We start from the raw sequence: 24,293 nt of genomic DNA on the forward strand, positions 1-24,293 counted from the left end.
GGCGGGGTTAAATGAACAATTAGGTCTCCACTGTTATTTATAAATTATATGTATAGAGATCTATAATATCATTATGACATCGATCCATGTATGTTGTCAAGTTGTTATTGCTTCTGAGGCATGTACTCTGATTGTGTCCCTAGACTCCTACGGATTCTAGTTGTTCCATTTTTATGTATTTTTTTGTGTTCACCATGGTGATTAAATGTTTTTTGTATTCATGTCTCCAAGGTAACCGGCGCCATGACGGACCAAGGAGCGCGCCATACGTGTGCGGAGTGTCGTCATCTGGACCCGCCAGGCTGCCGTGCCGGAGATGCTGAGAGGCTACTGGCGCAGTGACGGGGCAGGGAGCGCGCCGCACACGCGATTGACTATGTCATCCAGACCCGCCTGGCTGCCGCACCTGGAGACGCAGAGATGTAAGTGGGGAAGGTATGTATGGTTTGTTTTTTGTATACTTTGTTCTTTTGTTCTGACGAAAGTTGAAAGACTGAAACGTTAACAACTGACAGGGACGTTTGTCTCTTCATTTCTGCATGATTGAAAGTCCCCGCGGAGTGCCGCTGTTTGGAAATACACGTGTGTGTGTGTGTGTGTGTGTGTGTGTGTGTGTGTGTGTGTGTGTATATATTTATATACACATATATATATATATATATATATATATATATATCTGTAGCAAAAAGGATGGAGAAGGACAAGCGCCTATGGTGTAGTAAGTTTTTTAGAGTGTATGGTGACACTAAAAATAAGTAAATGCGTACCGGATGAAATCTTTAGCAGCAGCCTTGTGCTTCCTGTGTGATGTGTAGGAGGAGCCCGGGCTGTACACACTGACTGTGTGTGATCACACAACTTTCTGCAGCAACTTCATTACACATTGTGTTCTCCTGCATGTTGGCCCGGAGCGGCGAGATGGTGAGAAAACATCACGTGTTATAAAGATTTCATCCGGTACGCATTTACTTATTTTTAGTGTCACCATACACTCTAAAAAACTTACTACACCATAGGCGCTTGTTCTTCTCCATCCTTTTTGCTACAGAATTTATGCCATATACCTATGGTACACATTGTGTTCTCCTGCATGTTGGCCCGGAGCGGCGAGATGGTGAGAAAACATCACGTGTTATAAAGATTTCATCCGGTACGCATTTACTTATTTTTAGTGTCACCATACACTCTAAAAAAACTTACTACACCATAGGCGCTTGTTCTTCTCCATCCTTTTTGCTACAGAATTTATGCCATATACCTATGGTACACTGAAGAACTGAGCAGCCACCCTGAAGAGTGGAAGGTGTTGACAAAGACTTATTAAAGCCTTGAAAGACTTTGTTTTCAGCCACTTGTGGCTACCATATTAGCAAAATATAAATTGTTCAGATAAGTATTTTATTACTGTCGATTCCTAGATAAGCGCACTGGTCTACACATCTTTCTATATATATATATATATATATATATATATATACTGCAACAACGGCTTGGCACTCTGGACAATATAGGAATAAATGTGGTGCCCTCCCCACATGCATAGACAGTTCCTTGGTTCTTATAAATAAGAATTAAGGGCGGCACTCCAATTTCTTCAATATAAATAAATTCCTTTAGTGAAACTTCATATTAAATAGTCGTCAACGTTTCAAGGCCCTCCGGCCTTTTCGTCAGGACGTAGTTACAAACGTGCAGAATAGTGAATATACAGCATTGCAAACAGATGTACTTTAACATACCTTTTATAAGATGCAGGTGTACCACAGGTGTTGGCGTCCGTCGTCCTCCCGTTCGGCCAGCGTGACGTCCTCCCGGATCTGACGTCATCTCAGCACCCGTCCGGCCGGTCACCAGGGTTTCCATAGCAACCAGTCGCGGCTCTCTCACTGCCTCCCGGGAGTGCGGTGTGCGCCCTCCTGTGGTCACTGCAAAAATACATAATCATATCATATGTAGTAACAAACAAACTTAAATCAAGTGAAAAAATTATACTCAAATCGGTGAAACAAAAGTGTGACACAAAATAGTGATGATATGGTAGTGCATATTGTTAGTCTAAAAACAAAAGATTAAAAACAATGCTAGAGATATAATCGATGTTATAATTAATGCACAATCTCTCTCTACTCCGATGCCTGAAATCAAAACATTCTTATGTCATTATATCTAAACCTCTTTATATCATAATCTCCTACCAAGAAAACATTGAATAAGGCCATGTGGAGAGCCTAAGGTAAATAGGGTCCACTCCACTATTCTATTTCATAGGAATATACTCCACGAGATCTTCTCATTGAGACCCCTTGGAGCTATGGTGTCCAAAATGTGAATCCACTTGGATTCACATTGACTCAATCGTCTCTTTCTATCACCTCCTCTAACATCGAGGGGGACGTGGTCGATGATCTTATATTTCAAAGAAGTCAGTGGATGGTGTGCTTTCTTAAAGTGGCGTGCCACCGGTTGGTCGCAGTCTTTATGTTCTAATGCGGCTCTCCACATGGCCTTATTCAATGTTTTCTTGGTAGGAGATTGATATAAAGAGGTTTAGATATAATGACATAAGAATGTTTTGATTTCAGGCATCGGAGTAGAGAGAGATTGTGCATTAATTATAACATCGATTATATCTCTGGCATTGTTTTTAATCTTTTGTTTTTAGACTAACAATATGCACTACCATATCATCACTATTTTGTGTCACACTTTTGTTTCACTGATGTGAGTATAATTTTTTCACTTGATTTAAGTTTGTTTGTCACTACATATGATATGATTATGTATTTTTGCAGTGACCACAGGAGGGCGCACACCGCACTCCCGGGAGGCAGTGAGAGAGCCGCGACTGGTTGCTATGGAAACCCTGGTGACCGGCCGGACGGGTGCTGAGATGACGTCACGCTGGCCGAACGGGAGGACGACGGATGACAACACCTGTGGTACACCTGCATCTTATAAAAGGAATGTTAAAGTACATCTGTTTGCAATGCTGTATATTCACTATTCTGCACGTTTGTAACTACGTCCTAACGAAAAGGCCGGAGGGCCTTGAAACGTTGACGACTATTTAATATGAAGTTTCACTAAAGGAATTTATTTATATTGAAGAAATTGGAGTGCCGCCCTTTATTCTTATTTATAAGAACCAAGGAACTATATATATATATATATATATATATATATATATATATATATATATATATAAATTTCTCTAGCATTCATAAGGGATATTGGGGACAGAATTAGTATGATGGGGTACAGATGGGTCCAAAGGAGCCAGTGCACTTTAAATTTCTTCAACTGTGCTGGCTCTTCCTCTCTGTGCCCCGTCCCACAGGCAGTTTAGAAAAGGAGAGGATGGACAGCTCCAGAGGTTTTTTTCTTCAATTTCATTTAAAACTTTTGTTTGTTTCGGTATGCTGTTTGGGCAACAGCATACCTGCACCGTGGGAGTTAGGGGGGGAGACGGTCACCGGCCTCATGAGGTGCAGAGCTGCTTCTCCGCTGCAGGACCACCGTCCTGAGGGGCTGTTTGTTCAGTGGGGCACTGCGCCTTGGCTGTCGCAGCCGCGGCTTGCCGCACACCCCTAACAGAGCCTGAAGGTGATCGTCGTGGTGAGTACAAACCCGGGTCCCTGCTAGGGGGGGCCCCCGGTTCATTGTGCGGCAGACGTGTGGGTGAGGCGTACGGGTCCCTCCTGTGTGGGACCCGCGGGTGCCCCTGCTTGAGACTGGCGGAAGGTATGTTGTACCAAGCATTTATTTGAGGCTACACAGCCTGTGGAGACATTGCCAGTATAAAAACCTTATAATAGTTCCGGCGCCATAACGGGGGGCGGAGCTATATCAGAGCGGGCTTAGCGGCCTTTTGGTGCCTTCCTCAGCATAAGCGAGCAGCAGCATCCTCATACAGCTCCTCAAAATGGTCACAGGAACGCTGGTACCAGGTGCAGAGGGGGAGAGCCGCTATTAGTGCACAGTTTACAAATGATCTTTACAGCAGTATCACTGTTTTATTGTACTACATAAAACGCTGACAGTCTCACTGGGGCTGTGCAGCATTGGGTGCGCTGGGGTCCTCTCTTCTGTGTCTCCTCTCACATGCAATAGGGCAGGCTTGTTTTGTATTCAGTCTGTGTTGTATATGTATATTGTCTGTATTTCATTATGGTGAGACAGAAGTTATCCGGTGTATGTAATGACAGATTCTCTCCTATTTTATCTGGCTCCATATCATGTGAGCAGTGTAGTCAGTCATCACAAAATGCTGATAACAATATGGGGGAGAGTCCAGAGCCTTCCTGGCTGGGGGGGGGGGCTATAAAAACTATGATTCGGATATGTCATCTCAGCTCACTGCCAATGCCAATCAAACACAAGAACTGCAACAAGCAGTGGCTAACCTAAGTGCTAAGGCTAATGCTTCCCATCCCCCGCTGTCTACAAGTGCACAAAAACGTGCTTTACCTGCAATCCTATCCGATTGTGATGATGATGTACATGTGGATGGGGATGATGGGGACCCCATTAGTGGGGATTCCACCCCTACACAGGGTATAGAATCCCTCATATTGGCTATACGGGATGTGGTAAAGCTCCCCCTGGAGGACGCTACTAATCAGCAGTCATTTTTCCTACCACAAGACAAACTGACTGTCACCTTTCCTGATTCCAAAGAATTGGATGTTTAATTTAAATTAGCCTGGAAAAATCCAGATAAAAAATATCAGGTGTCCAAAAGGTTTTTAAATACCTTCCTATTGCCCCTGAAGGCAGAACATTCTGGGAAGAATCTCCAGCAGTAGACGTCTCTGTCTCTTGCCTTTCTAAAAAGGCTCTTTTACGGTGAAGGACCCGGGGGATAGGAAAATAGAGACCACGCTAAAATCTATCTACACTGCTGCAGGTATAGCGCAAAGGCCGGTCATTGCTGGTTGCTGGATGACGCATGCCATTCATACGTGGGCTCCTCAGATTCAGGATGGTCTTTTGGGGGATATGACATTGGTTACTACTGTAACTTTCCTGAAACACATTCAGGACCTGGCAAGAGTCCTCTGTGACTCTCTTACAGAGAATGGCAATATAAGTGCTAGAACCACTGCTATGGCTGTGATAAAGAGGAAAAGTGAACTCTGGCGCAACGGGACCAGTCAGCCCAATCACACCCCTAAACCTGCCCACAACACAGGTAGAGATACAATGAGAAAAGGAGTGAGGGAGTGTGATCAAAGGCGCCTAATAATTTAGGAGGAAAGTTTAGAAGTGATATACATAATAAAATATTGAATGAATAAACAAAGTTGCAATTATACTTAGGGGTTCTTTTAGATGCTCTCAATCAGTTATCCGTCTGTGGTATAAATCCTCAGAGAGTCCTCAATTGATATGTAGAAACAAAAAAATTTGAGAAAAAACAATGTGTAATACAATTAATGAGTAAATGTCTTATAAAAATGGTGTCCAGAAAATGAGGCCCTGGTGAATGAGGGACTTGATAGTAGGAAGGATAGAATCTCGCCACCAAATTTTCCTAGAGTTCAAGACGTACCGAAACTCACATAGTGTATAGTAGGAGCAAACATATAACGGTATCTTTATTCGATCAAGTAATTTTAGGTACAGCGTACCTCACTCACATGTCCAGTAGATGTTCTCCACATATAAAGGTATCTTTCAAGGTCTTTTAGAAAAAGTGGTCTAACGATGTAGATTTAAAATAAAAAGTTTTTATTTGACATGAGTCAAAATTAAAATTACAATTGATTACACTTGGACCTTATTCATCAGGTAAGAAATAGGGGTATAGGGAGATGTGATTGAAAACACTCCAATACAAGAGGGTAGTCCGGAATCCCCTCTGTAAAGCAAATACCTCCAGAAAATACCTTTAGATGGTCAAAAACTAATTTAAAAGTGTAAAATCCACTCTCAGCATGCACCAACGCCGTTTCAACCGTGTCGGTCTTTTTCAAGGTGTGACCTTGAAAAAGACCGACACGGTTGAAACGGCGTTGGTGCATGCTGAGAGTGGATTTTACACTTTTAAATTAGTTTTTGACCATCTAAAGGTATTTTCTGGAGGTATTTGCTTTACAGAGGGGATTCCGGACTACCCTCTTGTATTGGAGTGTTTTCAATCACATCTCCCTATACCCCTATTTCTTACCTGATGAATAAGGTCCAAGTGTAATCAATTGTAATTTTAATTTTGACTCATGTCAAATAAAAACTTTTTATTTTAAATCTACATCGTTAGACCACTTTTTCTAAAAGACCTTGAAAGATACCTTTATATGTGGAGAACATCGACTGGACATGTGAGTGAGGTACGCTGTACCTAAAATTACTTGATCGAATAAAGATACCGTTATATGTTTGCTCCTACTATACACTATGTGAGTTTCGGTACGTCTTGAACTCTAGGAAAATTTGGTGGCGAGATTCTATCCTTCCTACTATCAAGTCCCTCATTCACCAGGGCCTCATTTTCTGGACACCATTTTTATAAGACATTTACTCATTAATTGTATTACACATTGTTTTTTCTCAAATTTTTTTGTTTCTACATATCAATTGAGGACTCTCTGAGGATTTATACCACAGACGGATAACTGATTGAGAGCATCTAAAAGAACCCCTAAGTATAATTGCAACTTTGTTTATTCATTCAATATTTTATTATGTATATCACTTCTAAACTTTCCTCCTAAATTATTAGGCGCCTTTGATCACACTCCCTCACTCCTTTTCTCACTGCTATGGCTGTGTCTGCACGCAGAGCCATATAGTTGCGTCTATTGCAGACACTGATTCCAAACGTAATGTGGAATCTCTTCCCTTCACAGGTGAATGGCTCTTCGGAGGTAAATTGGACGCATGACTCTCCAAAGCTACTGCTGGGAAATCCATGTTTCTCCCTTCAGGGGCTCCGCCTGCTAGGCGTACAAACCCGAGACCGTCTACTTAGTCCTTTCGGTCCTCCAGATTTCGATCTAGGGCCTGGCGTGCCTCCAATGCAGCTTAGAGGCTTCAGAGGTAAGCCTAAGAAACCATCCGTTGCCGGCTCTCAGGAACAGAGCACCAGTTCAGCTTCCGCAAAGACTTCGGCATGACGATGCCCATCCACCAGGAGATAATCTCGTGGTGGGAGCTCGGTTACGTCACTACAGCCACATCTGGGATGGTTCCTGCCAAGATGCCTGTGTAAGGGACCTTATCTCTCAGGGTTACAAGCTGGAGTTTGACGGTGCTTCTCCCCAACGATTTTTCAAATCAGGCTTGCCGGTTTTGGGAAATATGCGTGTTATGCTACTACTGGCCATCGACAAGTTGGTCCAGTCCCAGGTCATTGTTCCAGTACCCCTGCTACAGCGAGGACATGGTTACTACTCCAGTCTGTTTGTAGTGCCAAAACCAGAAGGGTCTGTGAGACCCATTTTGAATCTGAAGTCCTTGAATCCTTACCTGAAGGTTTTCAAATTCAAGATGGAATCTTTGAGAGCGGTGATCACGGGCCTGGAACAACAAGAATTCATTGTCAGAGCCGTAACTAGGGGGGCCAGGGGGACAGGCGACCGGCGCGCCGGACTGGAGGGGGCGCCGAGACCCCTAACATGCTCTCCCTATGCGGCAACGTAGCAGCTTAGAGCCGTCAGAGCTGCCGCATTTCTGTGAGTAAACTGAAAATAAACTACAGCTCCCAGCAGCCCTCGGGAGCTGTAGTTTACTTTAAATTTCCTCTCTGCAGTGTGCTGTGCGCGGTGTAGCAGGAAGTCTCTCTCCTCTGTAGCAGAGCCGGCTGGCTGCTGACATCCCCTCTATTGTGACCTCCCCGTGCTTGTTCTGCGCTACTGGGGTAAGCAGGACACGGGGTGGAGGGGATGGAGGGCTGCTGCCGAGGCACAAGTGAAGGAGTGAAGGAAGGGCCCGTGCAGCTGCTGCCTCATGAAGGAGTGAGGTGAGGAGGCACATTCACAGCGGGCACAGCCATGGGGACAAGCTGAAAAGAGAGGGAGGGCCCCCTTGTCTTAAGTACCGCAGGCCCCCCAAAGGCCTAATCCGGCCCTGCTCTGTAGGTGGGGTGGGAAGCTGTGCTGAAGTGCCTCCAATCCTTCCCCCTTATACTTCTTCCCCAACAGCCCGGCCTGTGAGTGGGGTCAATCCCCTGGGATCCCACTGCACACCTCCTCTCACGGAAGTGCGACTTCCTGTCCCAGCCGTGCAGTAACGTGTGTCTGTGTACTGCCAAGGATGCACCTGCCGCCAGCCGGAGAGCCGGACGGGAGGAGAGAGATCCTGCAGAATGGGAGGTATGTGTGCACCTACCACCCACACATGCAGGTCCCTGCTAAAATTGCTAAGGCAATTTTTCATGTCAAAAAGTTCTGATATATATATATATATATATATATATATATATATATATATATATTTATAAAAATATAAATATACTTTTTATACATTTATATATTTTTTTATTCTTATATAGATTTATTTTATTTCTTTATTTATTTATTTATTTTGGGGGGGGGGGGGGGCAAATGACTACCTTGCCCTGGGTGGCAGAAATCCTACTTTCGGCCCTGTCCTTGTGTCCCAGGACGCCTACCTCCATATCCCGATTTGGCCTCCTCATAAGGCCTATCTACGGTTCGCCCTATTGAACGATCACTACCAGTTTCAGGCATTGCCCTTCGGCCTGTCTACAGCTCCGAGTTTGTTCACGAAGGTGATGGCAGAAATGATGTTCCAGCTTAGTCTAGGGAGTCAACATTGTCCCTTACCTGGACGATCTCCTAAGAAAAGCAAGTTCCAGGGAGCTTCTACTACTCCATATAGATTGCACTATCGAATTTCTGTCTCACCACGGGTGGATCCTCAGTCAACAGAAGTCTCATCTGGAACCGTCACAAAGTATGATACTGTAGTTCAGAGAGTGTTCCTCCCAGAGGACAAGGTGAGAACACTTCAAGAGATAGTTCGCAGTTTCCATTCATCTTTACATAAAATTGTTGAAGAAAATGGTGGCCTCGTACGAGGCAATGCAGTTCGGCAAGTTCCATGCCAGACCCTTCCAATAGGACGTCCTGAACAAGTGGTCCGGTTCACATCTTCAGATGCACTGAATGATTCAGCTGTCACCCCAGGCCAGGATTTCACTCCTGTGGTGGTTACAGCCTTCTAACCTGCTGGAAGGTCGAAGTTTTGGGATTCAGGATTAGATCCTCTTTACGACTGATGCGAGCCTGAGAGGATGGGGAGCTGTCGCCCAAGGGGCGCAGTTCCAGGGCAGGTGGTCTGCCCAAGAGGCCCTACTTCCGATCAACATTCTGGAACTTCGGGTTATCTACAATGCTCTAATTCAGGCCTCCCCTCTACTCAGGGATCAGGCGATCCAGGTTCAGTCGGACAACGCCACAGCAGTGGCATACATCAATCGACAAGGAGGGACAAAAAGCAGGCCCTGCATGCGAGAAGTGTCAAAAATACTTCTCTGTGCGGCAAGAAAAAATGCAAGAGCGCTGTCCGCAGTTTTCATTCCAGGAGTGGACAACTGAGAAGCGGACTTCCTGAGTTGCCGCGACCTCCACCCTGGGGGAGTGAGAATTACAGTACATCCTCAGGTGTTTCAGCAGATTGTTGTTGACAGGTGGGGATACCCGCAAATCGACATGATGGCATCTCGCCTCAACAAGAAGCTTCGCTGCTATTGCTTGCGAACCAGGGACCCTCAGGCGAGTGCAGTGGATGCACTGACATCGCCTTGGCCTTACTGGCTGGTCTACCTATTTCCTCCAATTTTGTTGATCGCAAGGGTGCTCCAACGGATCAGACATTAGTGTCCAAGCAATCCTGAATCCCGAAGGGTGTGGTACGCAACGCTTCTGGACATGTCCATAGAAGACCCTTGGCCTCTGCAGCTAAGAAAGGATCTTCTCCAGCAAGGACCATTAGTCTACCCGGACTTACAGCAGTTTCATTTGACTGCATGGATGTTAAGCGGAATATCCTAGCTCACAAAGGGCTTTCCAAAAAGGTCATTGCCACTATGGTGCAAGCCAGAAAACTGTGACGTGAAAACATTATCATCATATCTGGAGGAGATATGTCTCTTGGTTCGAAGAATGCGCGTTTCCGCCTGCGGAGTTTAATTTGGGACGTTTCCTGCAGGCTGGTGTGAAAAAAGACTTACGTCTGCGTTCCGTTAAGGTCCAGATTTCAGCTCTCTCAATTTTCTTTCAGAAGAAATTGGCTGTGCTGCCAGAAGTTCAGACCTTCTTACAAGGGGTACTCCACATACAACCTCCCTTTGTGCCGCCCACAGCACCCTGGGCTTTGGATGTAGTGTTGAAATTTCTGCAGTTCTCCTGGTTTGAGCCTCTGATGACGGTAGAAGACAAGTACCTCACATGGAAGACAGTGATGTTATTGGCCCTGGCTTCTGCTAGACGCATCTCAGAATTGGAGGCCTTATCGTGTAAAAGTCCATATTTGGGGGTATATTTACAAAAATTCGTATTTTTCAGAATGAGATTAAAGTTCAAACACGAATGACATCGAATGTGTAATTTTGCAACTTTTTGAATTTATTACGACTCATTTACTAAGCTGTCGTTATTTACATTTTCGAGTTTTCCGATGTCAATGTCATTCGTATTTTTTGGCAGTGTTTTACGGGAGTGAATAGTAAAACACTGCCGACATTAAAACAATGAAACTCGGCCGGATCTGTGAGATCCGTGCAGGGTTTCATTGTGCATCTTTAAAAAAAAATTAAAAATAGTTTAAAGTCGAAAAAAAAAATGCGTGGGGTCCCCCCTCCTAAGCAAAACCAGCCTCAGGCTCTTTGAGCCGGTCCTGGTTGAAAAAATATGAGGAAAAAATTACTGGGGTTCCCCCATATTTAATCAACCAGCAGCGGGCTCTGCGCCTGGTCCTGGTGCAAAAAATACGGGGGACAAAAAGCGTAGGGGTCCCCCGTATTTTTTGCACCAGCACCGGGCTCCACTAGTCAGAGAGATAATGCCACAGCCGGGGGACAAAAAGCAAGGGGTCCCCCCCTCCAGCCACCCAAGGGCCAGGGGTGAAGCCCGAGGCTGTCCCCCCCCCCCCCCCCATCCATGGGCTGCGGATGGGGGGCTGATAGCCAAGTGTAAAATAAAACAATATTGTTTTTTGCACAAGAACTACAAGTCCCTGCAAGCCTCCCCCGCAAGCTGCTACTTGGAGAACCACAAGTACCAGCATGCGGGGGTTAAATGGGCCCGCGGGTACCTATAGTTCTTCTGCAAAAAAAATACCCAAATAGAAACAGTAAACACACACCTTGAAAGTACAACTTTATTACATACATTCCGACACACACATACTTACCTATGTTCAGCTGCCGACTCGGCCCACGTCTCGACGTCGATTCCAGGGTACCTGAAAATAAAATTATACTCACCTAAATCCAGTGTGTCCTGTTCTTTTTTTATAATCCACGTACTTGGCAAAAAAACAAACCGCATACCCGATCCACGCACTGAAAGGGGACCCATGTTTACACATGGGACCCCTTTCCCCATCTGCAGGGACCCCCCCTGACTCCTGTCAAAGAGGGTCCCTTCAGCCAATCAGGGAGCGCCACGTCGTGGCACCCTCCTGATTGGCTGTGACCTCCTGTAGTGTCAGTGAGGCTGTGCAGTAAAGATACAATGTAGCGCATAGGTGCTCCATTATATCCAATGGTGGGACCTTTGCGGTCAGTGGTTGAGGTTACTCCAGTGGCGTAACTACTGCCCCCGCAGTCCTCGCGGTGGCTTGGGGGCGAGGGGCTGCGGGGGCGCAACTGACTTAGAACAGATTGACATGCGGACGAGCGTCCGCATGTCAATCTGCTGTCTCCTCTCCCTCCCTGCTGTGTTGGAGGGACACGGAACGCACATCGCGCGTCTCTCCAGTGTCCCTCCCTGGCTCTCCCCCGGCCGGTCTAAGGAAGTGCCGTTCGTGAGCTCTGATTGGCTCACGAACCGGCACTTCCTTTATTAGACCAGCCGGGGGGAGAGCCAGGAGGGACGCAGGAGAGACGTGCGATGCGCTCAGTGTCCCTCCAACACATGGGGGGGGGAGCAGGCATTGTGGGCATATACCTGGCACTGTGGGGGGAAGATCTGGCACTTGGGGCATATACCTGGCACTGTGGGGGGCAGATCTGGCACTGGGGGCATATACCTGGCACTGTGGGGGGCAGATCTAGGACTGGGGGCATATACCTGGCACTGTGGGGGGGGGGAGATCTGGCACTGGGGGCATATACCTGGCACTGTGGGGGGCAGATCTGGCACTGGGGGCATATACCTGGCACTGTGGGGGGCAGATCTGGCACTGGGGGCATATACCTGGCACTGTGGGGGCAGATCTGGCACTGGGGGCATATACCTGGCACTGTGGGGGCAGATCTGGCACTGGGGGCATATACCTGGCACCGTGGGGGCATATACCTGGCACCGTGGGGGCATATACCTGGCACTGTGGGCATATACCTGGCACTGTGGGCATATACCTGGCACTGTGAGGGGAAGATCTGGCACTTGGGGCATATACCTGGCACTGTGGGGGGAAGATCTGGCACTGGGGGCATATACCTGGCACTGTGGGGGGCAGATCTGGCACTGGGGGCATATACCTGGCACTGTGGGGGGAAGATCTGGCACTGGGGGCATATACCTGGCACTGTGGGGGGAAGATCTGGCACTGGGGGCATATACCTGGCACTGTGGGGGCAGATCTGGCACTGGGGGCATATACCTGGCACTGCGGGGGCAGATCTGGCACTGGGGGCATATACCTGGCACTGTGGGGGGGAGATCTGGCACTGGGGGCATATACCTGGCACTGTGGGGGCAGGTCTGGCACTGTGGGCATATACCTGGCACTGTGGGGGCAGATCTGGCACTGGGGGCATATACCTGGCACTGTGGGGGCAGATCTGGCACTGGGGGCATATACCTGGCACTGTGGGGGGAAGATCTGGCACTGGAGGCATATACCTGGCACTGTGGGGGCAGATATGGCACTGGGGGCATATACCTGGCACTGTGGGGGCAGATCTGGCACTGGGGGCATATACCTGGCACTGTGGGGGCAGATCTGGCACTGGGGGCATATACCTGGCACTGTGGGGGAATATCTGGCACTGGGGGCATATACCTGGCACTGTTGGGGAATATTTGGCACTGGGGGGAGCAGGCACTGAGGGGGCATATGTGGCACTGTGGGGGAATATTTGGCACTGGGGGGAGCAGGCACTGAGGGGGCATATGTGGCACTGGGGGGGGGGGGTATATGTGGCACTGGGGGCATGTACCTGGCACTGTGGGGGAATATCTGGCACTAGGGGCATGTACCTGGCACTGTGGGGGAATATCTGGCACTAGGGGCATATACCTGGCACTGTGGGGGAATATCTGGCACTGGGGGCATATGTGGCACTGGGAGCATGGCCCTAGCAACAAGCACTACCCCCTAGCAACGAGCATGACACCCAGTGCATGAAACCCCTGGCAACGAGCATGACACCCTGAGCATGAAAACCCCTGGCACCGTGCATGGAACCAAGAGCATGAAACCCCTGGCAACGAGCAGGTAATTTAAAAGTAATTAGAACCCTTACTGTAGAACTTAATGTGTAATGGGCATTACGGTGTGTGTCATAATGTATCAGGCATTACGGTGTGTTGTATACTATATCACGGGCATTGTGGTATGTGGTATAATGTCTCAGGATCATTGTGGTGTGTGTCATATTGTGTCACAGACATTGTATGTGCTATAATGTATCAGGGGCATTGCAGTGTGTAGCATAATGTATAACGGGCATTGCGATTCCTGTCATAATGTGTCACAGGCATTACGGTGTGTGGCATAATGTGTCTGGGGCATTACAGTGTGTGCATATTGTGTCATGTGCATTATTGTGTGTGGAATAATGTCTAAGGGCCATTGCAGTATATGGAATAATGTATACTGGGCATTACTATAAGGAGGAAAAATGACAAATAATGTAAGGGGTATGAATCAGGATTATTTTTCTTTCCTGTGGTGGCCAACGTCTGGGCGTGCAGGTTGCAAAACTGGGGTATAAGGTAGTCTTTTCCTGCAATGCCACGCCCTCCACGCAAAGCCACGCCCATTTCGACAAAGCCACACACCCTTTTTGCGCAGGCGCGCGCGCATTTTTCTACCTTTGCTAGTGCCAATTACGGGGGGTATGGGGGGGGGGGGGGGCGCCGAAGGATTTTTTGGCTTGGGGGAGAAAAATTTCAAGTTACGCCACTGGGTTACTCGCGGTCAACTGCTGACCGCAAAGTTCCCACCATTGGATATAATGGAGCACCTATGCGCTACATTGTATCTTCACTGCACAGCCACACTGACACTACAGGAGGTCACAGCCAATCAGGAGGGTGCCACGACGTGGCGCTCCCTGATTGGCTGAAGGGACCCTCTTTGACAGGAGTCAGGGGGGGTCCCTGCAGACGGGGAAAGGGGTCCCATGTGTAAACATGGGTCCCCTTTCAGTGCGTGGATCGGGTATGCGGTTTGTTTTTTTGCCAAGTACGTGGATTATAAAAAAAGAACAGGACACACTGGATTTAGGTGAGTATAATTTTATTTTCAGGTACCCTGGAATCGACGTCGAGACGTGGGCCGAGTCGGCAGCTGAACATAGGTAAGTATGTGTGTGTCGGAATGTATGTAATAAAGTTGTACTTTCAAGGTGTGTGTGTGTACTGTTTTTATTTGGGTATTGTTTTTGCAGAAGAACTATAGGTACCTGCGGGCCGTTTAACCCCCGCATGCTGGTACTTGTGGTTCTCCAAGTAGCAGCTTGCGGGGGAGGCTTGCAGGGACTTGTAGTTCTTGTGCAAAAAACAATATTGTTTTATTTTACACCTGGCTATCAGCCCCCCATCCGCAGCCCATGGATGGGGGGGGCAGTCTCTGGCTTCACCCCTGGCCCTTGGGTGGCTGGAGGGGGGGGACCCCTTGCTTTAAGGGGTTCCCACTCCTCCAGGATACCCCGGCCAGGGGTGACTAGTTAGTGATTTAATGCCAGGGCCGCAGGGACCTATATAAAAGTGTCCCCCGGCTGTGGCATTATCTCTCTGACTAGTGGAGCCCGGTGCTGGTGTAAAAAATACGGGGGACCCCTACGCTTTTTGTCCCCCGTATATTTTTTGCACCAGGACCAGGCGCAGAGCCCGGTGCTAGTTAATTAAATATGGGGGAACCCCAGTCATTTTTTTCCTCATATTTTTTCAACCAGGACCGGCTCAAAGAGCCCGAGGCTGGTTTTGCTTGGGAGGGGGGACCCCACGGATTTTATTTTTCCGACTTTTACACTATTTCCCACCCCTTCCCACTGATAACCATGCACGGATCTCATGGATCCGTGCATGCCTATCAGAACACGGTAAAAAAAAAGCAGGTCTGTTTTGAAACTGCTTTTTTTACGATTTGTATTTTTTCACGGCAGTGTTTGGCTATTGCCGGCAGTGTTTGTGAAATACACTTTTTAGTAAATTACCGAGTTGTATCAAAAAACAGTCGTATTTGACCGATGGTGTATTCATTCGTATTTTTAATACACAGCCGTAAAAAAAATACGAATGCCCTCATCACTGCCGTGATTTGAGTTTAGTAAATTCCCGAGATGACACTTTGAAGAAAAAACACCATCTCGGTCAAAATCGGGAGCTTAGTAAATATACCCCTTGGTCTTTTATGAGGACAGAACAGAGCTCCAGACTAGACAGCAGTTCCTGCCGAAGGTTGTCACCGCGTTCAACCTATTGTGGTTCCGTTTGTTCTGACGCTTCGGCTCCTCCGGAGTCTTTGGCTGTTGTGGTGCCTTGAAGATCTGTGTCAGGCGCACAGCTCGGGTCAGGAAGACGGATTCTTTATTCGTGCTTTATGATGCGCAGAAAAAGGGTTGTCCTGCTTCAAAGCAGACCAATGGTCATTGGATTAGGCTTACTATCCAACAGTGTCGGCAGTCTTACCTGTTCCTCAGTCACTGAAGGACCACTCTACAAGGTCGGTACCGAGCGGCTACCTGGTCGGGAAAGAACAGTTTTGTGAAATTCTACAAATTTGATACCCTGGCCAAAGAGGATACCCAGTTTGGGCAGGCGGTGCTATAGCAGTCTCTGCACGTTCTGGAAGCTTTGGGATGTCCCCATCATACTAATTCTGTCCCCAATATCCCTTATGGATGCTAGAGATAATAGGATTTTAATACCTACCGGTAAATCCTTTTCTCATAGTCCATAAGGGGTACTGAGCACCCGCCTCTGTGCTGTGACCTCTGCCAGGTTATCTGTTCTGTGTTTCCTTTTCAGCTGTTGCTGTTTTTCTGTTGCCAGCCATTGCTGGCCCGGTTATGTTATGGTGTGCTAGTGTGAAAATCTCACCACACTTCTTGTTGTCATGTTTCCTTCTCTTATGTATGTCTTTTCTCCTTCGGGCACTGTTTTACCTATAACTGACCTGTAGGAGAGGGCATAGAGAGGAGGAGCCAGAACACCAGTTGAAGAAATTTAAAGTGCACTGGCTCCTTTGGATTTGTCTACACCCCATCGTACTAATTCTGTCCCCAATATCCCTTATGGACTACGAGAAAAGGATTTACCAGTAAGTATTTAAAATCCTGTTTTACCATTCCGAAAGAAACCTATTTAATTATTCTATTTATGCTATTTTTTATTTGGTGTTGAAGACTTGAGAAACCTTATTGGAGATCTGTAATATGAAGTGAATACTATAATCTTTATATACTGATTTGTGCTCGCCCAGCTGTCGGTATGCCGGCGGTCGGGTTTCCGGTGCCGGTATCCTGGCCGCCGGCGTACCATACTACACCGCTATTTGACATCCCAGTTTCTCTAACGTCCTAGTGGATGCTGGGGACTCCGTAAGGACCATGGGGAATAGACGGGCTCCGCAGGAGACTGGGCAATCTAAGAAAGATTTAGTACTACTGGTGTGCACTGGCTCCTCCCTCTATGCCCCTCCTCCAGACCTCAGTTAGAATCTGTGCCCCGGACAGAGCTGGGTGCATTTTAGTGAGCTCTCCTGAGCTTGCTAATGTGAAAGTATTTTAGTTAGGTTTTTTATTTTCAGAGAGCTTCTGCTGGCAACAGACTCTCTGCTACGTGGGACTGAGGGGAGAGAAGAAAACCTACTAACTGCGGCTAGGTTGCGCTTCTTAGGCTACTGGACACCATTAGCTCCAGAGGGATCGAACACAGGAACGTTCCCGGAGCCGCGCCGCCGTCCCCCTCGCAGAGCCAGAAGACAGAAGCCGGCGGGTTGAAGCAAGAAGACGTCAAAATCGGCGGCAGAAGACTCCTGTCTTCACATGAGGTAGCGCACAGCACTGCAGCTGTGCGCCATTGCGCCCACACTAACCCACACACTCCGGTCACTGTCGGGTGCAGGGGGGGGCGCCCTGGGCAGCAATTGATTACCTCCTGGCAAAAGCAGCATATATACAGCTGGGCACTGTAATATGCATGAGCCCCTGCCATTAATTTTACACAAAATCGCGGGACAGAAGCCCGCCGCTGAGGGGGCGGGGCCTTCTTCCTCAGCACTCATCAGCGCCATTTTCTCTCCACAGCTCCGCTGAGAGGAAGCTCCCCAGGCTCTCCCCTGCAGACTCACGGTAGAAAGAGGGTAAAAAGAGAGGGGGGGCACATAAATTTAGCGCTTTACTCATATATACAGCAGCTACTGGGTAAACACTAAGTTACTGTGTGATTCCTGGGTCATATAGCGCTGGGGTGTGTGCTGGCATACTCTCTCTCTGTCTCTCCAAAAGGCCTTGTGGGGGTCCTGTCCTCATATAGAGCATCCCTTGTGTGTTTGGTGTGTCGACATGTTTGACGAGGAGGGCTATGTGGAGGCAGAGCAAGTGCAGATGAATGACGTGTCTCCGCCGACACCCGATTGGATGGATATGTGGAAGGTGTTAAATGATAATGTAAACTCCTTGCATGAAAGGTTGGATAAAGCTGATGCCTTGGGACAGTCGGGGTCTCAGCCCATGCCTGTCCTCATATAGAGCATCCCTTGTGTGTGTGGTGTGTCGGTACGCGTGTGTCGACATGTTTGACGAGGAGGGCTATGTGGAGGCAGAGCAAGTGCAGATGAATGACGTGTCTCCGCTGACACCCGATTGGATGGATATGTGGAAGGTGTTAAATGATAATGTAAACTCCTTGCATAAAAGGTTGGATAAAGCTGATGCCTTGGGACAGTCGGGGTCTCAGCCCATGCCTGATCCTACATCTCAGAGGCCGTCAGGGTCTCAGAAGCGCCCACTATCCAAAATTGTTGACACAGATATCGACAGATTCTGACTCCAGTGTCGATGACGATGATGCAAAATTGCATCCTAAAATGGCTAAAGCCATCCGCTACATGATTATAGCAATGAAGGATGTATTGCACATATCAGAGGAAAACCCTGTCCCTGACAAGAGGGTTTATATGTATGGGGAGAAAAAGCAAGAAGTGACTTTTCCCCCTTCACATGAGTTAAATGAGTTATGTGAAAAGCGTCGGATTCCCCCGATAGGAAAGTGCTGATTTCCAAAAGGTTACTTATGGCGTACCCTTTCCCGCCAACGGACAGGATGCGCTGGGAATCCTCCCCTAGGGTAGATAAAGCTCTGACACGCTTATCTAAGAAGGTGGCCCTGCCGTCACAGGATACGGCCGCCCTAAAGGATCCTGCAGATAGGAAGCAGGAAAGTATCCTGAAGTCTGTTTATACACATTCAGGTACTCTACTGAGGCCGGCGATTGCGTCGGCCTGGATGTGTAGTGCTGTAGCAGCATGGACAGATAATCTGTCTGAGGAGCTGGATACCTTAGACAAGGATACCATTTTACTGACCCTGGGGCATATAAAAGACGCTGTCCTATATATGAGGGATGCCCAGAGGGACATTTGCCTACTGGGCTCTAGAATAAATGCAATGTCAATTTCTGCCAGAAGGGTCCTGTGGACTCGGCAATGGACAGGTGATGCCGACTCCAAAAAGCACATGGAGGTTTTGCCTTACACGGGTGAGGAATTGTTTGGGGACGGTCTCTCGGACCTAGTTTCCACAGCTATGGCTGGGAAGTCAAATTTTTTGCCATATATTCCCTCACAGCCTAAGAAAGCACCATATTACCAAGTGCAGTCCTTTCAATCACAAAGAAGCAAGAAGGTCAGAGGTGCGTCCTTTCTTGCCAGAGGCAGGGGTAGAGGAAAGAAGCTGCACTATACAGCTAGTTCCCAGGAGCAGAAGTCCTCCCCGGCTTCCACTAAATCCACCGCATGACGCTGGGGCTCCACAGGTGGAGCCAGGAGCGGTGGGGGCACATCTCCGACATTTCAGCCACCAGTGGGTTCGCTCACAGGTGGATCCCTGGGCTATACAGATTGTGTCTCAGGGATACAAGCTGGAATTCGAAGTGATGCCCCCTCACCGTTACCTCAAATCGGCCCTGCCAGCTTCCCCCATGGAAAGGGAAGTAGTATTAGCGGCAATTCACAAGTTATATCTCCAGCAGGTGGTGGTAAAGGTTCCCTTCCTTCAACAGGGAAGGGGATACTATTCCACAATGTTTGTGGTACCGAAACCTGACGGTTCGGTCAGACCCATATTGAATTTAAAGTCCCTGAACATTTATCTGAAAAGATTCAAGTTCAAAATGGAATCGCTCAGAGCGGTCATTGCAAGCCTGGAAGAGGGGGATTTTATGGTGTCTCTGGACATCAAGGATGCTTACTTGCATGTCCCTATTTATCTACCTGATCAGGAGTACCTCAGATTTGTGGTACAGGACTGTCATTACCAATTCCAGACGTTGCCGTTTGGGCTCTCCACGGCACCGAGAATATTTACCAAGGTAATGGCGGAAATTATGGTGATCCTGAGAAAACAAGGAGTCACAGTTATCCCATACCTGGACGATCTTCTCATAAAGGCGATGTCCAGGGAGCAGTTGCTGATCAGCGTAACACACTCTCAGGAAGTGTTGCAGCGGCATGGCTGGATTCTGAATATCCCAAAGTCGCAGCTGGTTCCTACGACACGTCTGCTCTTTCTGGGCATGATTGTGGACACAGACCAGAAGAAGGTGTTTCTCCCGACGGAGAAGGCTCAGGAGCTCGTGACTCTAGTCAGAGACCTCTTAAAACCGAAACAGGTGTCGGTGCATCACTGCACGCGAGTCCTGGGAAAGATGGTGGCGTCATACGAAGCCATCCCCTTCGGCAGGTTCCATGCGAGGATCTTTCAGTGGGATCTGTTGGACAAGCGGTCCGGATCGCATCTTCAGATGCATCGGCTGATCCCCCAGGGCCAGGGTGTCTCTTCTGTGGTGGCTGCAGAGTGCTCACCTTCTCGATGGCCGCAGGTTCGGCATACAGGACTGGGTCCTGGTGACCATGGATGCGAGCTTCCGAGGATGGGGGGCAGTCACTCAGGGAAGAAACTTCCAAGGGTTGTGGTCAAGTCAGGAGGCTTGTCTACACATTTATATCCTGGAACTAAGGGCCATATACAACGCCCTGAGTCAAGCGGAGCCTCTGCTACGCAACCAACCGGTGCTGATTCAGTCAGACAACATCACCGCAGTGGCTCATGTAAACCGCCAGGGCGGCACAAGAAGCAGAGTAGCGATGGCGGAAGCCACCAGGATTCTTCGTTGGGCGGAGAATCACGTGCAAGCACTGTCAGCAGTGTTCATTCCGGGAGTGGACAACTGGGAAGCAGACTTCCTCAGCAGGTACGACCTCCACCCGAGAGAGTGGGGACTTCATCAAGAAGTCTTCACGCAGATTACAAATCGATGGGAACTGCCACAGGTGGACATGATGGCATCCCGTCTCAACAAAAAGCTACCAAGCTATTGCGCCAGGTCAAGAGACCCTCAGGCGACAGCTGTGGACACACTAGTAACACCGTGAGTGTTCCAGTCGGTCTATGTGTTTCCTCCTCTTCCTCTCATAGGAGTGAGAACAATTCTCATTGTTCCGGATTGGCCAAGAAGGACTTGGTACCCGGAACTACAAGAAATGCTCACAGAGGACCCATGGCCTCTGCCTCTCAGACAGGACCTGCTGCAACAGGGGCCCTGTCTGTTCCAAGACTTACCGCGGCTGCGTTTGACGGCATGGCGGTTGAACGCAGGATCCTAGCGGAAAAAGGCATTCCGGATGAAGTTATTCCTACGCTGATAAAGGCTAGGAAGGACGTGACGGCAAAACACTATCACCGTATATGGCGAAAATATGTTGCCTGGTGTGAGGCCAGGAAGGCCCCTACAGAGGAATTCCAGCTGGGCCGGTTCCTGCACTTCCTACAGTCTGGAGTGACTATGGGCTTGAAGTTGGGATCCATAAAGGTCCAGATTTCGGCTCTATCCATTTTTACTTTCAAAAGGAACTGGCTTCTCTTCCTGAGGTTCAGACGTTTGTTAAGGGAGTGCTGCATATTCAGCCCCCTTTTGTGCCACCAGTGGCACCTTGGGAACTCAACGTGGTGTTGGGTTTCCTGAAATCCCACTGGTTTGAGCCACTTAAGACCGTGGAGCTGAAGTATCTCACGTGGAAAGTGGTCATGCTATTGGATTTAGCTTCGGCTAGGCGTGTGTCAGAATTGTCGGCTTTGTCATGTAAAAGCCCCTATCTGGTTTTCCATATGGACAGGGCAGAATTACGGACTCGTCCGCAATTTCTGCCGAAGGTGGTGTCATCTTTTCATTTGAACCAACCCATTGTGGTGCCTGCAGCTACTCGTGACTTGGACGATTCCAAGTTGCTTGATGTAGTCAGGGCTTTGAAGATCTATGTAACCAGGACGGCTGGAGTCAGGAAAACTGACTCGCTGTTTATCCTGTATGCATCCAACAGGCTGGGTGCTCCGGCTTCAAAGCAAACCATTGCTCGCTGGATCTGTAACACGATTCAGCAGGCTCATTCTGCGGCTGTATTGCTGCATCCAAAATCTGTGAAAGCCCATTCCACAAGGAAAGTGGGCTCTTCTTGGGCGGCTGCCCGAGGGGTCTCGGCATTACAGCTTTGCCGAGCAGCTACTTGGTCGGGTTCAAACACATTTGCCAAGTTCTACAAGTTTGATACCCTGGCTGAGGAGGACCTTGTGTTTGCCCATTCGGTGCTGCAGAGTCATCCGCACTCTCCCGTCCGTTTGGGAGCTTTGGTATAATCCCCATGGTCCTTACGGAGTCCCCAGCATCCACTAGGACGTTAGAGAAAATAAGATTTTACTCACCGGTAAATCTATTTCTCGTAGTCCGTAGTGGATGCTGGGCGCCCGTCCCCAGTGCGGACTTTCTGCAATACGTGTATATAGTTATAGCTTTATAAAGGGTTATGTTATGTTGGCATCCATTGTTTGATGCTCTGTTGTGGTTCATACTGTTGACTGGGTAAGTTTATCACAAGTTGTACGGTGTGATTGGTGTGGCTGGTATGAGTCTTACCCTGGATTCCAAAATCCTTTCCTTGTAATGTCAGCTCTTCCGGGCACAGTTTCCTTAACTGAGGTCTGGAGGAGGGGCATAGAGGGAGGAGCCAGTGCACACCAGTAGTACTAAATATTTCTTAGAGTGCCCAGTCTCCTGCGGAGCCCGTCTATTCCCCATGGTCCTTACGGAGTCCCCAGCATCCACTACGGACTACGAGAAATAGATTTACCGGTGAGTAAAATCTTATTTTTGTTGTCGTTGAAATCTGAACTTGTTTCTGTAACATTCAATAGAATTGTACTTTTAATAAAGGAGCTTATTCACGATCCCTTATGGGCACATTACACATATGGAAACGCCAATTTACGAATGTTTTTAGTAACTGTATTCATTATTAGGGACCTGATAGAGCCACCTAACCATCAGACTTTTAAAACGAAAACTTTTCAGATGGAGTTGGTTCCAGGAGCCCGCTCCTTCCTATGGGGAGAAGTACTGGATCCGATTGGATCCCTCCATTGTCTCTGCACTGTGTGCCCTGCGGCCGTCCGCAAGCATGTACTCAGGTAGCACTATTAGGGATTGCAGGGACAGCTGTCCTTGCACCGGGTCAATACTGAATTGCTTTGATACTTAAGTATCCATTGCTGCAACTTGCTGCATGTTGGATATTAAATTATCTATTTATTCATTTAAATGTGCAGTTTATATACACTTATTTCTTTAACAATTTATATAGCACTAGTATATTTTGCAGCGTTTTCCAAATGTGATATAAAGGGGATGTAGTTAATATCCGGAGGTCGGAATCCCAGCGGTCAGAATACCGAAGCCGGGATTCTGACTGCTTAGAATGTGGACAGCTGCGCCCACTTGTGGGTGTCCATGACACCCATAGAGTGGGAATAGAACCTGTGGCAAGCACAGCAAGCCACCAATCCCGCAGCATGGTTAGCGCAACAAGCTCGCAAGGGGCTTTCTAGCCCTCACCCCGCTGCCGGGATCCTGGTGTTGGTATTCTGACCTCCGGATTCCCGACCGCCAGGATTCCATCTCCAACCCATATAAACATAGTAATAAAACAAGACATTATAGTAACATAGATAAGACAGCAATGTAGAAATTCTGATAAAGTAAGTTCTCAATCGTTTCTGGTTTACAGAACAGTCCATGTACCTACCAAGGTAATGGTGTGCAGTAGACTCAACAATATGGAGTATTCCATTAAACAGAGAACATACTGTATGTATGCTCTTACAAGTAAATCACAGCAAGCACGTACAGTTCACTGCCTACAGCGGGATCATAATTCTTAAATAACTCTTCTTTAGCTGTATTTTAAATGTAAAATTGATATCTTGTTCTCTGTGTTCATTTTATTTTTTTGTACGTTTCAGAGAGTGGATCTGTAAAAGGCTTTTTTCATAACTTTGCATGCACTACAACAACATTGTGTGAGTGTGTATTTTTAGTAATGTTTATATCTTTTTCTTTTTTTCTTTTTTTTTTCCCTCCAGACCCCAGTAAGGCAATGCTGACAGAACTGTCCCTGAGCAGGGAGGAATTCCTGGACTTTCAGCTACAGAAACCGAGTGAGATCACTTTTTGTCTGCGTGAGTTCAGGGTGAGACGTCATTCAGACTTTATTCAGACATTAACTACTTAAACATCCTACCATCTCTCTTAGTCGCATATGTCCCCATTCCTTCCAAATGTCCCACTGACTTGAAATTTATATTTTAAACTGTAGTGTTAAT

At 47.7% G+C, this 24,293-nt stretch overlaps 1 protein-coding gene across 3 annotated transcripts in view; it reads left to right on the top strand.

Moving 5' to 3' along the window:
- Positions 1 to 24,293, top strand: part of RAD9A (RAD9 checkpoint clamp component A) — a 321,575-nt gene that overhangs the window by 216,978 nt on the left and 80,304 nt on the right. For all 3 annotated transcript variants that reach the window (XM_063958518.1, XM_063958519.1, XM_063958521.1), the window contains one exon: positions 24,054 to 24,160. In XM_063958518.1, coding sequence (XP_063814588.1) covers positions 24,054 to 24,160 — 107 coding nt within the window. The remainder of the gene's footprint in view (positions 1 to 24,053; positions 24,161 to 24,293) is intronic.

The sequence above is a fragment of the Pseudophryne corroboree genome, chromosome 3 (assembly GCF_028390025.1).
Source record: "Pseudophryne corroboree isolate aPseCor3 chromosome 3, aPseCor3.hap2, whole genome shotgun sequence".
NCBI classification, from domain to species: Eukaryota; Metazoa; Chordata; class Amphibia; order Anura; family Myobatrachidae; genus Pseudophryne; species Pseudophryne corroboree.